The sequence below is a fragment of the Microcaecilia unicolor genome, chromosome 2 (assembly GCF_901765095.1).
Source record: "Microcaecilia unicolor chromosome 2, aMicUni1.1, whole genome shotgun sequence".
NCBI classification, from domain to species: Eukaryota; Metazoa; Chordata; class Amphibia; order Gymnophiona; family Siphonopidae; genus Microcaecilia; species Microcaecilia unicolor.
The window spans coordinates 257,523,264-257,536,310 of record NC_044032.1 but is presented as its reverse complement, the minus strand read 5'-3'; the positions used below and the strand labels follow the sequence as shown (position 1 = coordinate 257,536,310).

The 13,047-nt window shown below is 42.6% G+C and overlaps 1 protein-coding gene across 5 annotated transcripts in view; it reads right to left on the bottom strand.

Annotated features, from left to right (window-relative positions):
• Positions 1–9,020: 9,020 nt before the first annotated feature.
• Positions 9,021–13,047, bottom strand: part of GRIPAP1 (GRIP1 associated protein 1) — a 253,480-nt gene continuing 249,453 nt past the window's right edge. For 4 of the 5 annotated variants that reach the window (XM_030194003.1, XM_030194004.1, XM_030194005.1 and 1 more), the window contains one exon: positions 9,021–12,688. In XM_030194003.1, coding sequence (XP_030049863.1) covers positions 12,596–12,688 — 93 coding nt within the window. In that variant the 3' untranslated portion in view covers positions 9,021–12,595. The remainder of the gene's footprint in view (positions 12,689–13,047) is intronic. The other variant, XR_003941032.1, reaches the window with a different exon arrangement.

Genomic DNA, 13,047 nt, shown 5'->3' with positions numbered 1-13,047 from the left:
ATGTCTCCTCAGCAAGGCGCTTCCGCCAACTTGTCATGAACCACTGGTTCTAGGTCAGAGATATGCAGCCATGAGAGTCTGTGCATCCCCACACACATGGTACAGAGTCTGTACACAATATCAAAATAATCATATGCACTCCTGGCCAGATACTTCAGCTGCTTATTGTCCAACTGGTAAAGCTCTGTGGCCTGCTCCTGAGGGAGAGAATCCGCAAGACTAAGACCCAAATGCACAAAGCTTACCCTGCTATTAACGTTTGCTTTAGACCTTTCACTGGGATCTTGACACCATAAGTCTTCATCTGTAGCTACTCAGTGATGTTCCCATTTTATATCCATGGCCCCAACACACCTGGTCTGGTCACTGCAGTGACAGGCCTTGGCTCGGGTTAAGGTACCAGGGCTCCCCTCTAGAATCCTCCCCACTATGGGCCTTGGATTTGACCAAGTAGAGGATAATTTTATAAAAAGGTGGCATGTGGTAAACATGGAAAAATGCACTTAATAAATTTATAGCTGGTTAAAATGTGTGTACTCTAGGTGTGTTCATATATTTTATAAAATACATATTACAACTATGCCCTCGCTCTAGCAAGCCTATGCACAGGTCATGTAAAAGTACCCTCTTTACGCATGTTATCTTTTTACATGCAATTTTAAGATCCCTTTTGGAACTCAGATTATAAGCCTCTCGGGTTCGAAGTTTGGGTTATTCTATATAAACAATTCCTAATGTGTTGTCAGTAAGTCACAGCATTCCTGTTTTTCTCCCATCTTTATTTTGTATTTTGATATTGATTTTGTGAATCAAAAAAATGTTAACCCAAACAAAACTAGGTAGTAATTTTATAAGTCTAGTTTCTCTGTAGGAAACTAGGCTAAAAAATACTTTTCAGCAAAATGGTATTTCCTCCTGCAGGAGATAATCAGAACAGCAATGAGAAGTACATGTAGATAGTTCCCACAACAGATTGTGCACTCTTTATTACTAAATAGATCTTTTGACACCTAACTTGAACCCTTTCTTTTCAGATGCTTATACCAAGCTTATGTTTGAGAGTAGTTACTGTTTTGTTAAGTGTTCCATACATAGAAGATTTAGAGGCTAATTTTTGAAGCACATAGACTTACAAAGTTACACACTAACCTATGTAACTTTGTAAGTCCATGTGCTTTGAAAATGAGCACGTTTGTCATTTATCTCATTTTAGCTAACATTACATTGTCTAACTCATGATAATAATGAAGGGATATTTTCTTTTGGTTAATTACAATTTCAAGTTTAATGTGCTTACTATACTGCCTTTTTGTCCATAAAAGTCATGGTTGCAAGTATTGTGGGCAGCTGTTGAATTATATTGGGAGTTTGAAAGGCAATGAGTTTATTCTATTCACATCCTAGATTTGTTCAGAGGATTGAGCATTCTTTTCAAGTCATTTTCCAAAACAATTTTTTTTATTTTAAATAAAAAAAATGTATTCCACAAAAGAGACATATTTGAAATCTTCCTAATTTGGTCAAAATACGTTTCAAGATTGTTTTACATCATGCCAAAAAAGCTTAGGAATATTATAGAAAAGAGTCGTCTTCCTAGAACTGACTTTGTGGCCTTTTTATTAAAGTACAAACGTAACCCACATTTTACCACATGGCAACTGTTAGTGCAGAGCTGCGTTAAGGGGCATTGCAATATTTTCACAGTTTGCACATGGCAAGCTATGCATTAAGGGCCAGATTCTATATATAGTGCCAAAAAACTCAGTGCTGAAAAAAACCCCAACATACTTAGTGCTATTCTATAAACCTCATCTAAAGTTAGGTGTGGTTTGTAGAATACGCATAGGGGGCTGTCCAGCGACTAAAATTTAGGTACAGCCATTTATGCCAACTAAAACCTGGTGTAAATGCCCATGTCTTATTTAGGCATGGATCGAACATATTCTGTAACACTGCACATAATTTTCAGGAACACCCATGCCCCACCCTTGGTCATGCCCTTTTGTGATCCACGCATTACAATTTACATACACCACTTTACAGACTATGCATAGAAAGTTGCAAGCATAAAGCCTAATTAGTGCCAATTAGTCCAATAATTGCTTGTTAGCGGCCAATTATCTGCACTGATTAGCTTGTTAAAGTGCAGAACATTTAGTTACCGTTTATAGAATCTGGGGGGAAAGCATGTTTTGTGTCAGGGAGCATGGTATGGGTGGAAAATGGGCATGGACAGTGCTTGGCAGCTAGTACACAGTAAGTACAGTATGTTAATGGGGGGGAGGGGGAGAGGGGAAATGGGACTTGATATACTGCCTGAGGTTTTTGCAACTACATTCAAAGCGGTTTACATATATTCAGGTACTTATTTTGTACCAGGGGCAATGGAGGATTAAGTGACTTGCCCAGAGTCACAAGGAGCTGCAGTGGGAAATGAACTTAGTTCCCCAGGATCAAAGTCCACTGCACTAACCACTAGGCTACTCCTCCACTAGCAACATTCCATGTAGAAGCCTGCCCTTGCAGATCAGCAATGTGGCCGCGCAGGCTTCTGTTTCTGAGTCTGACGTCCTGCACATACGTGTAGGACGTCAGACTCACAGAAACAGAAGCCTGCGCAGCTGCGTTGCTGATCTGCAAGGGCAGGCTTCTACATGGAATGCTAGTGGAATAGCAACATTCCATGTAGAATCTCAAATAGTAGCAACAGAATCTCCAATAGTAGCAACATTCCATCTAGAATCTCAAATAGGGAAAGGGAAATGGGACTTTCTGAGGTTTTTGCAACTACATTTGTATCAGGGGCAATGGAGGGTTAAGTGACTTGCCCAGAGTCACAAGGAGCTGCAGTGGGAATCGAACTCAGTTCCCCAGGATCAACGTCCACTGCACTAACTGCTAGGCTACTCTACCACTCCACTAGGAGGTACTAAGTGCTTCTGTGTTAACTGGGAGCAGGTACCGTGTGTTAATTTGAATGTTAGTCCATGCTCTGCAACACAAAAGAGTAGGAACACCCCCAATAGGTGCAGGTACCACTGCAGTTTAATAAACGGTACCCTTTTTCCCCACAAATAAGTTAAGGGTTTCTTATTGTACAGATAAAGGACTTTCATTTCCTAAAATCTATGACCAATTATTACGAACATCTTCCCCTACACCTTCTAAGGTACTACAAGTACATTGAAAAGGTCAGTCTTTGGAACAGTATGCACAGCATCCCACAGATTCATGACAGTCTATTGTAGCACCAGAAACCTTTCCACATTTTCAGGTTTCAATATAAAGATGAGCCTGACCCCTATCCAAACTTCTGACATTATTAGTAGATGGATCTTTGCTTTTAAATAAGTTATTAGGAAATGGACGTGCAAAGAGCACTAGAAAATCTTATTGAAAGATTCCACCAGAAGACCTTACCAAATGCAGGGATTATTAATGACTCAGCATTTACGGCCATGTTTAATGCATAAAGAACAGTTAACGTGGATTTTTCCAATGCAATGTTCTTTTAAGTTAGACAAAAAAAAAAAAAAGCTTACAAAGAAACTATTCTTATACCAAGGATCACCATCACAGCAAGAGACCAAATGGAGACTGAAGGTTCTTTCTCTTATTAAGAAAATGTTTGTAACAGCTATTGTAAATGCTTCTCACTGTACAAACACATCGCAATGCAGCAAAGGTTTATTTGAGTATCACTGTCCAAGGAGCTGGAGTTTCTTCCAACATGATAGTATTAAAGCACGTCTGTGGTTACATCACAAATCACTGCACCTGGTTCAGGGGGTCATCTGGAAATTTTCATTACTATTATTGTATATAGTTACCAGTGTACACTCTAACAACATTCTTTCGTTAGGTGGTCTGCAGAGATACTCAAAAATAGGAGTCCCATCTTTGGCTTCTACTGCATAGGCACAGACATGCAGAGAGCTAAAGAGATCTGCTTGATTAAGGAATGAGCACTCTACAGAACAGCCTCACCGCTGGAGATGCCCTCATCCTCCACTCTGCCCAGGGTCACCCTCCCCAAGAAGGAATCACCCACTGCCCTCCATGAAAGACCGAGGCAGAATTAGAAGCCACTTGTGATCAGAATCTTCCTTGAGCAGATTGGTTTGCTTGCAAAGCTCTCCTAGGCCCTTGCTCCCAGAGGGATTCCCTGAAGGGCCTGGAGATCTACTTTTAACCTCCTCCAGAGCCCTACTGCAAGTTGGTTAGGGCCTATAAGATGTGGGGCCTTAGGCTCCTGAGGAGTCCCAAACTGCCCCCACCCCCACCCCTGGAGACAGCCTTGCAACTCTCAAGGGCTCTGAAGCTCACTGCAGTATGCTTGACTTTGGCAGTCTGGCAACAAAATGGCTGCCATTCCCACCAAAATCATCTCCCTCACAGGTGCCACAGAACTTTGCTGTCTGACCTCTGCAAGTGGCCCTGCCAATCCAGCAGTACATAGGGGAACCTGTAGTACAAATTTCCTCTCCATCACAAATTGAGCAGTAGGAGCCAGCTACGCTATTGACTTACTGACTCTCCCATGCTCCACAGCATGACTTCCAACATGAATGCTGCTGTAACTATTGCTGAAAAAAAGATTCCCCACTTAGCAGAAAATTAGTCACACCAGAGCCTAGCACAGGCCTCTCCCAATCAGTACCTACCTGCACAATTACAGCTAACAAATTAGGGAACAGAAAAAAACCCATCAAATTAGCTCAGCTAAACACTTGGGGGGAAAAACCTCTTTAAGCAGGTATAATAAAAACAAAACACATCATGCTTTTTATTTTCTTTAAGTCTGCAGGGAGGGGGCAGGTTATGAGTAGGGCATGGGGAGGAACTATTCACCCTGCTGGATGAATCCCCTTAGGGCCACTGTTGGCTGACCTTGAGCAAAGCTCATGGTCTACAGCTTGGGGACCAAAAAAAGGAAGGACATCTTCATGCTTAATCAGAGGAAGGTCCATGGACCAGTCACTAGGACCAAAAACTAGGCCAAGAACTAACCTCAATGGTTCCACGCTGTGGACTGCACCCTGGGGATAAGGCCTGCTCAGAGCTGCATCATATGCTGAAGGCAGAGAAATGCTGAGATGTCCCAGGCTGCACCATTCCCTTTATTGGCGCGGTTGCCAGGTGGAAAATTTTTTTCCCACCCAATCCAGCCTAAAAACAGCCTAAAACCCGCCCAAACTCAAACCCCGCCCCTGACACCCCCACCCCCGCGTCATCACCCCCACCCCCGCCATCATCACCCCCGCCGTCACCGGCCCCGCCTCCCCGTCACTAACCCCGCCCAGAACGTCACTAACCCCGCCCAGAACGTCACTAACCCCGCCCCCCGCGGCCGAAAAAACCGCCCGAAAACCGCGGAAAAGAAAAAAAAAAGAAGCCCAAAAAACCGCGACCCGCCGCAGGCAAAAATTTGCCACGGCGGGTTGCGTAAAACCGCCCACTTGGCAACACTGGTTATTGGTGATGTCAGTGAAACAGTTCAGTTCTCTGCCTCTCATTTGTTGGCAGGGCAACATAATCTGTCAGTCAGGATTGCAGCAGGATGATAAAGAAAAGGAAAATTTTCAGACATTCTTGTGCGCCTAAAAAATTTGTTTTATTTTTTGCGTGGAAAAAGAAAGATCTTAGGTACTGGTGTGGAGGACTGAAGTACAGGAAGAAAGGAACTCAGGATGAGAGATTGGGAAGAAATAGGGGTAAGAGGACTGGAGATGGGAAACAGGACAGGAAAATGGAGACCAAGAATAGGAAGGAGAGGGAGAAAAGGCTGATGGTGGGGCGAGGGCAACAGCAAGAACCAGAGATGAAGAAAGGTTATGGGACTGGGGAAACAAAATGTACATTTCATAAAACTGACAGAGAAGTAAAACGCAGAGCAGTAAAAGGAGAAACAGTCACAGCAGCAAAATACATGGTGCCCTGCCACCAGGCTAAAAACAATCTGACCAAAGACAATATGAACCAGCACTAAAACCCCAAAATTGTCCTTAGAATCTTTTCCAAGCACTGTATTTTTATTTTATCATTATTAGTATCATACCTATAGTTTTCTTTTGTTCTAGTTTAATCATGATGTATTACTTTGATTGGCCTGACATCTGTACACATAATACCAATTTCCTGAATTTGAAATTGAGGAGAGGAGATTGAAGGCTGGGGATGTGGGAGAGAGATTGAAAATCGGGATGTGAAAAGGGGAATGGGGAGGGAAATTAGTAAGGGAGAATGAACTAAAGCTCTGGGCATGGATAGAGAGGATTTGAAATGTATCAAGATCACAGATGGGGAAAAGACTGTGAAAGAACCAGTTTTGGAAAGAAGAGAGAGGACCAAGGTCAAGCAAAGCAGGTTGCAGGATTAGGGTATGACAAGAGGTTCAAGAGGAGGATTGGAATTAGGATGATGAGATATCCTCTCCCATCCTTCCCCATACTGTGTTCTCATTTCTCACCCCTGAATCCCGCATGACCTTACATACATTGCAATTCCCTCTTTTACACAACCACCCTGACTCCCTGCAGGAAAAGGAAACAGTTATGGTACTACTGCTCTCCTCCTCCTCCTGTTAGCTCCGATTAATGGGCAAGAAGGGACAGAGACTAGAAGGAAATTAGACTTCTGGTCTCGTGCGATTCTGTGAGGACTGCATGATTTTTGCAACAAGGGCCAAATTTTGCAATCCTTGCTACAGCATCATGAGAGACAGGGGACCCCAAATTATCACCAGGACTCCTGTTATGAGGCAGCTCAGGTACAGATGCTGCTGTATAAAAACTGATTTATATAAACTAGCATCGAGGTTCATATTGGGAAATCACAGCACTATTACCCACTTTACTGTTCACCTTTCACTCTCTTTACCTGTATTTGGCCTCTGTCTCCTTTTTCCAGCAACTCCTTCCATCTGCCACCTCTCCTTTTAACCTCCATGTAGCTCTCTCCCACCTCCATTCTTCTCTCTTCCCCTGCATTCTTGTATGAGCTGTGTCAACCTCTCCCTCAAATACATTTGCCTGCTGCAACCACCCTGTGACCTCATGGCCCTTCTTCCCCTGTGCTGGAGCTGTTAAAAAACTAGCGCAAATCATCCTTCTCAGCTGCTGCCTGAATGGAGATTTTAAAAAGAACCACTGCCGATGTCAGTGAAGAACTGGCAGCAGTTGTAACCATTTCAGAAACCAGAAGGAGTATCACACACTGGAGGATGGACGGAGGGCTGCAGCAGATGTTGGGGAAAGATGTAGTGAATCTCGCTAAGGAAGGGAGGAGAGAATTTCAGAGGTGACAGCAGGGGCAAAGGGGACATGGTTGGTTGGAAGATCTAGTTGTGTTGGAAGTAATAGTTCTAAAGGGAGAAGATATCATGAGACTTCAGTTCTATGGTGGGGACAAATTCTATAGCAAAATATTAATCTGGTTCTGGGGCATATAACAGAATTTAACAATAAGCCTTGACTATAACACCAGACCCCACCCTCACCTCATTCTCAGATCATGTGCTGACTTTGCCTTGCCTAACCTTCTTTTCGCCTGAGGCTATTTAGGATAATGCTGATTCTAATGTTCCAGAGTCATTACATTGATTTTGGAAAGCAAGCAAGAGATAGCACAGTTCTTGGTATGCTTAGCTTCCCTCTGCTAATGCAATGATTTGCTGTTATAGACAGTAATCAGGATTCCTCACTTTACTTTCTCATCCCTACCCTTTCAAAGCCAGGAATCCCCTGTGCACTGAGCCTGTCTATCAAACAGCGCATAAAAGGAAAACCCTAGTAGGCTTTCAATTTCATTTCTTCCCTCTGCATCTACTATACTTGCTTGGAGGAATGTCCCATCTAGCTGCATTCAGTTCAATGCTTTCACAGCAAGAATGCTGCAAGTCTGCACTGTAGTTTTTCCAGTGGCTTCTACAGCTAAGGAACTCTGTAATTCAGACCAATTCTCAATCTCACCCTTCACCAGTCTGGTTTTCAAGCTCTCACTAGTAACTATGCATGAGATATAATTACATGCATTGCCTCTAATAGTTTGAGTCATTTTTAAGTAGGTGAACACTTACATTTAAAATGGCGGGGTCTTCATCTAAGGTAAAACCTGTCCCTTTTGGTGTTCCTCGAGGTTCTGTATTACCAAAACCCCCTTTTTAATGTTTATCTGGTCCATTTAGTTTAAATCATTAAGGGATTTGGTTTTTTTTATGGATGAAGATCAGCAAGAGGTTAGAGAGCGATTGAACAAGAGCATTATTATGGTTGCAAGAAAACAAGTTGAAACCGAAGCTGGCTAAATGTGAAACACTGTAGATAACATAAAAAGCGAGAGAGCTGTTTGTAAAGCAGGAGAGAAGCGCGTATGAAGCTAATTTATTAGATGTTCAGCTATCCTTTAGCTCACAGGTCTCAGCAGGGTGGTGGCAGTAGCTTTCTGTGGGTTGCAGCTTTTTCAGTGGCTTTGAGCCTTCTTACCGGCACAAGATTTATGATCACTGGTGTATGCTTTAGTCCTAACAAAGACTATTGCAATTCACATTACTGCACTTTTACTAAGCACTAATTGAGCCAGTTACTAATTGAGCTAGAAACATGAAGACAGGCAAAACATCACCCCTGTTGCTGGCATTGCATTAGCTCCCAGTTTGAACAGAATTCAATTCAAGCTTTTATGTTCAACTTTTAAACCTCTATGTAATATTGAACCAGATTATCTTAGCACTCTTACTGACTGATCATGCCTCTTTAAAGCTGTTTCACTCATTCCAAATAGGGAACTTAATTTTGTCTGCACTGCCAATTATGCATTGAGAGTGAACGACATGAGTGGCATTTGCACATCAGGGTCCAAAGCTCTGAAGTGCACTGCCAGCAGCCCTTCTATATGAACTGAATACGGATTTAAAAAAGAAAGTTTAACACATGATAGTTTGCTTGTTATCATTTCTCCTTGATTAACTCCACTATGTAAACTATGCTGTCAGAATGAAGTGGGTTGGGGGGGGGGGGAGCTATTGATATACATTTCATATTTTTATTATGTGCTTTGCAACATGATTTAGGGTATTTATAGTTGGGTTTTGATTATATACTTACAAATGTAACTAAATCTTGACTAGTTTACATATTAGGGACATCCTGTAAATCTAACTGGCTGTAAGAGCCCAAGGACTGGTTTGAATACCACTACCTTAGGTGCCCAAATCAGTAAAACATAATTATTGGAGTACTGTGTATCTGCCCAAGTACCTCAAGCCTTTGCTGCAGTATCTCCTGCTATTGCAGTACAGAGATTCCCATACACGGTTCTACAAGTGCAGTTTACTCTTAGCCTGTGCCTCCCCCAATGTGCCTTTTTTTCTTACTGCATATGCCTTTTACCCAGATTACTACCTCCACAAAGAGAACATCATTAAGTTAATAACAGGCTCTGTGCCTTGTGTGTACCTGAAAATTTTAAATTCTTTCACAAGAGGGTGGCGAGCATAAAGACATCAGTGAGGTGCATGGTTTTCCAAGCATTATGGCTGGAAAAGCTGCGCTGCAAGAAACTGCATTAGTACAGAAACACAGGAGCTGGCTATTCCTGCTGTCCAAAAAGGAGTGTCCTCATGGATAAGCAGCAGGCTAAGAATCAGGGTTGAAATCCAGTTTCTCTTATTAATGCTCCTGGTTATCCCCCCTCAGAGGGCTTACAATCTATTACTGCATCTGACTGGAAACTTGCCTTAAGCTCAGATGGCAAAAAAATGATATTTAAAAAAAAAATCCAAATAACTCACTTGGTCACTGGTTTATTGGTGATGACAGTGAAACTTTGCTTTCATGTACAGAGAGCCCATCACATTGACCTTTCCTTAGACTGTGGTTCTTTTATTTCATGTTACTTATTCTTATCTATTGCAGTGTAACCTTGCAATGCTATGAAGTGCTCTGAACGTAGGATAGGGCAGCTGGCAGTTAATAGCTCATTTGACATGCAAAGGAGACTGTCTCTGTACATGTCAATTCATCTGTCCTCAGCCACTGTCAAGTCTGTGACCTTGTGCATCTGTTTTACATCCTCTTCATGTATCTGATGACAGGGTAGGAGGGCTTCTAGGTATCAGTACCGAAGGCTGGTTTTCTGTTGTAAACAGAAGGCATGAGCTGGTACGGGATTCTTCAGCTATGACTGGGCCACATTCAGTCTTCAGATTTACATTCATAGATGTTCTATGTTTTTTTTATTTCCTGTTTATAAGTATCTCTAGCAATGTCAATGGCCCAACTGAAGCACTTTTCCCCACACAATAGGAGAAAAGTCTTGGTGACTAAGGTCTCCAGACTATGTCTGTGTAAATAAGTTAAACATAATCAGCAAAGCATATGAAATATACATTGAGATAATGCTATGTGCATGTGTGTGTATGTATATTATATACATACACACGAACACAGACATTACACATGATCAAGAATATAGGTTTTATCCAAAAGGAACTGCTTCCTATTCAATACCTATTGAAAAAAGCTTTACAGAATAATGCCTAATTGTAACACATCAAATGCCAGGAATCTTATGTGTGTGTTCCTTGTGTGATTGGTGATGAATGTCTCTGGAACAGAGCTGAGAAAACAAAACTAACAGTGGGAAGAAAAGACCAGGATGCCCAGCCCAGCCAGAAGTACAATTTTCTTCCATAACAATACATATACTATTTTACAAATAACCATTACATTAAATAATACCACCTCACCCAACTTAGAGACCCATCACCTCCCTTCTCTTATATAAAAGGACGCATTCCCATTCTCTGCAGAAGGCTCACAGCATACCACAACCTCACTCCCCCATATCCCCAAACTCCAGCATATAGTCTTGTGAATTATGCTGCAGGCTTCTTTTAAACGTTTTACAGAGGGAGCAAGAAGCAGATCAGAGTAAATAAGTGGGCAGGACAAGCATCAGGGATCCAGCATGTCCTGCCATGGCTCTTAAAAGTCAAAAACAAACCACTTTCAGAAACAACTGAGATCGATCCACTCTAAATACCATCCTTTAGTCTTGTGCCAAACCCCTCCTTCCTGCATTTTTATAAACCAAGGCAAGCTCCACTGAGTAAGCAGAGAAGTGGTGAGAGAAGCAGAAAGCAGAGGCAGGGCTGCAGAGGATGGAAGGAAAAAACAACAACATGGCAGCCACCACCAGTTGGAGCAGGATGAAATGCATATCTTTTGCAATTCCTGCAGGAGGCTAGGGAAGCCTCTTTCTGAAAGTCACTGGGGATCTTTTCATGGCTACCTGCTATATCAAAGATGCTTCCACTGGTAAAAACTGGGTCAGAGACTGCATGATGTGTGCTGCTTCATTAACATGTGTACATCCACCACTAGAAGGCACTCTTAAGAATGCCACTATCAGCAGCCAGTTACAAAACTCCTCACAGAAAGGTCTGTGTTGACATACTGCTCCAATTATATAACTCCATCACCTGTAACAGAAAGGTCTGTGTTGACATGCTGCTCCAATTATATAGCTTAATCACCTGTAATGGTCTCTTCCCTGCCAGGCAGCTGAGAGAATAGAGTAACAAAAACTTCCAAAATTTCCTCAAAAGGAAAAATCTCATTAGACAGTACCAATCTCATCTCCTGTGGATCCGCACTAAACTGCTGCAGCCTTGCACGATACTCTTATTCATGTAGTTCTTTCATCGCCCCCGCTGCTTGGGGCAAAAAGGAACGGTCCAGTGTTAAAAGTAAAACTGTTTTATAACAGTTTGCTAGCAGCACCTCATTACCACCCTGCATCTCACCCTCCCAAAACAAAGACGACAGCGGCTGAATTCAGTCATACAGAGAAGATAGCTGAGATGTCGGCATTTTCCATTCCAGTGCTCATCTCATTCTTGCAGAAGAAATGTACAAGTCCAATCACACCCCACTACCTATAGGTATCAGAGGTGCAGATAGCACAGCTGCTGCTACTGTGCAGTTCATCATCAGGAAACCTGCTCCAGGTTTTTCCTGCCAAAGGAGGAGGAGTAACATTTAAGACACAGGTGAGGAGCGCTGCCAACTGAAGAACTGAAGGTAGGAGAAAAGGTGACTTGGCATTGAAAGATCCCACCCTCATATTCTAAATTTTACTTAATTGTGTGGGCAATGTAGCAATGCGGCAGTCCAGGTGCCACTATGGGATATCTTACACTAGAGACATTGTATTCCTTAAGCTTCATGATCCACATGATTAAGGAAGACGATCACAGCCAGGTGCAGGCAAAATAAAGCTGGAATGATTAGTTTGCATGCATGACACAACATGCGGCATGGATAAGACAAGTGGAATGGAACCCAAGTAACATGCATCAAAGAAAAAAAGGAGGGGAGAAGCAGCCTAAGGACTCTGGCTTGGGGAAGTTATTTCTTCCACAGCTACAATGTGAAGCAGGAGGTGTGGCACAGTGAAACATGGATAATTTACAGAAAAGGTCCAGCTATGGTCAGCTGCCAGTACGCACACACACACGTGAAGAGTCAAGGGTACACACTGAAGCCCGCTGACCACCATTCCTGGGTAGAGCGCAGGAGAGCATCACTCTGTATCAGCTGGTAGACCCAGAATCCTGGTCCTTGTCCAGGGAAGGAATGCATTCCTTGCTGAGGCGGACAATCTCCTGGGACAGGACTTCCAGATCCTGGAAAGTAAAATAGGTAGAGTCAAACACAGGGCTGCAGGGTCACGAGTAACAGGCTGCACTCCTCCCAACTTGCTCCCCCCCCCCCCTGCTTATTAAAAAATCTAGGACTTTGCAGAACCTATGCAAGTGTAGCCTTCTCAACTGTGAAATGTACAGAACATGGATGTGATCACAGCCAAGCAAAAAAAACAACATGAAAAACTTTTACAAAACCTGGGCACCATTTCTCAAAGCGTATAGGCTAATGTGACTGTGTGTAATTGATACAATACTGACAAAATAAAAAAGCACCACCTTTGTTAAATTAAAAAAGGGGCCTTGAGCTTTATTCCCTTGCTGGGATACAAGGAATAGAA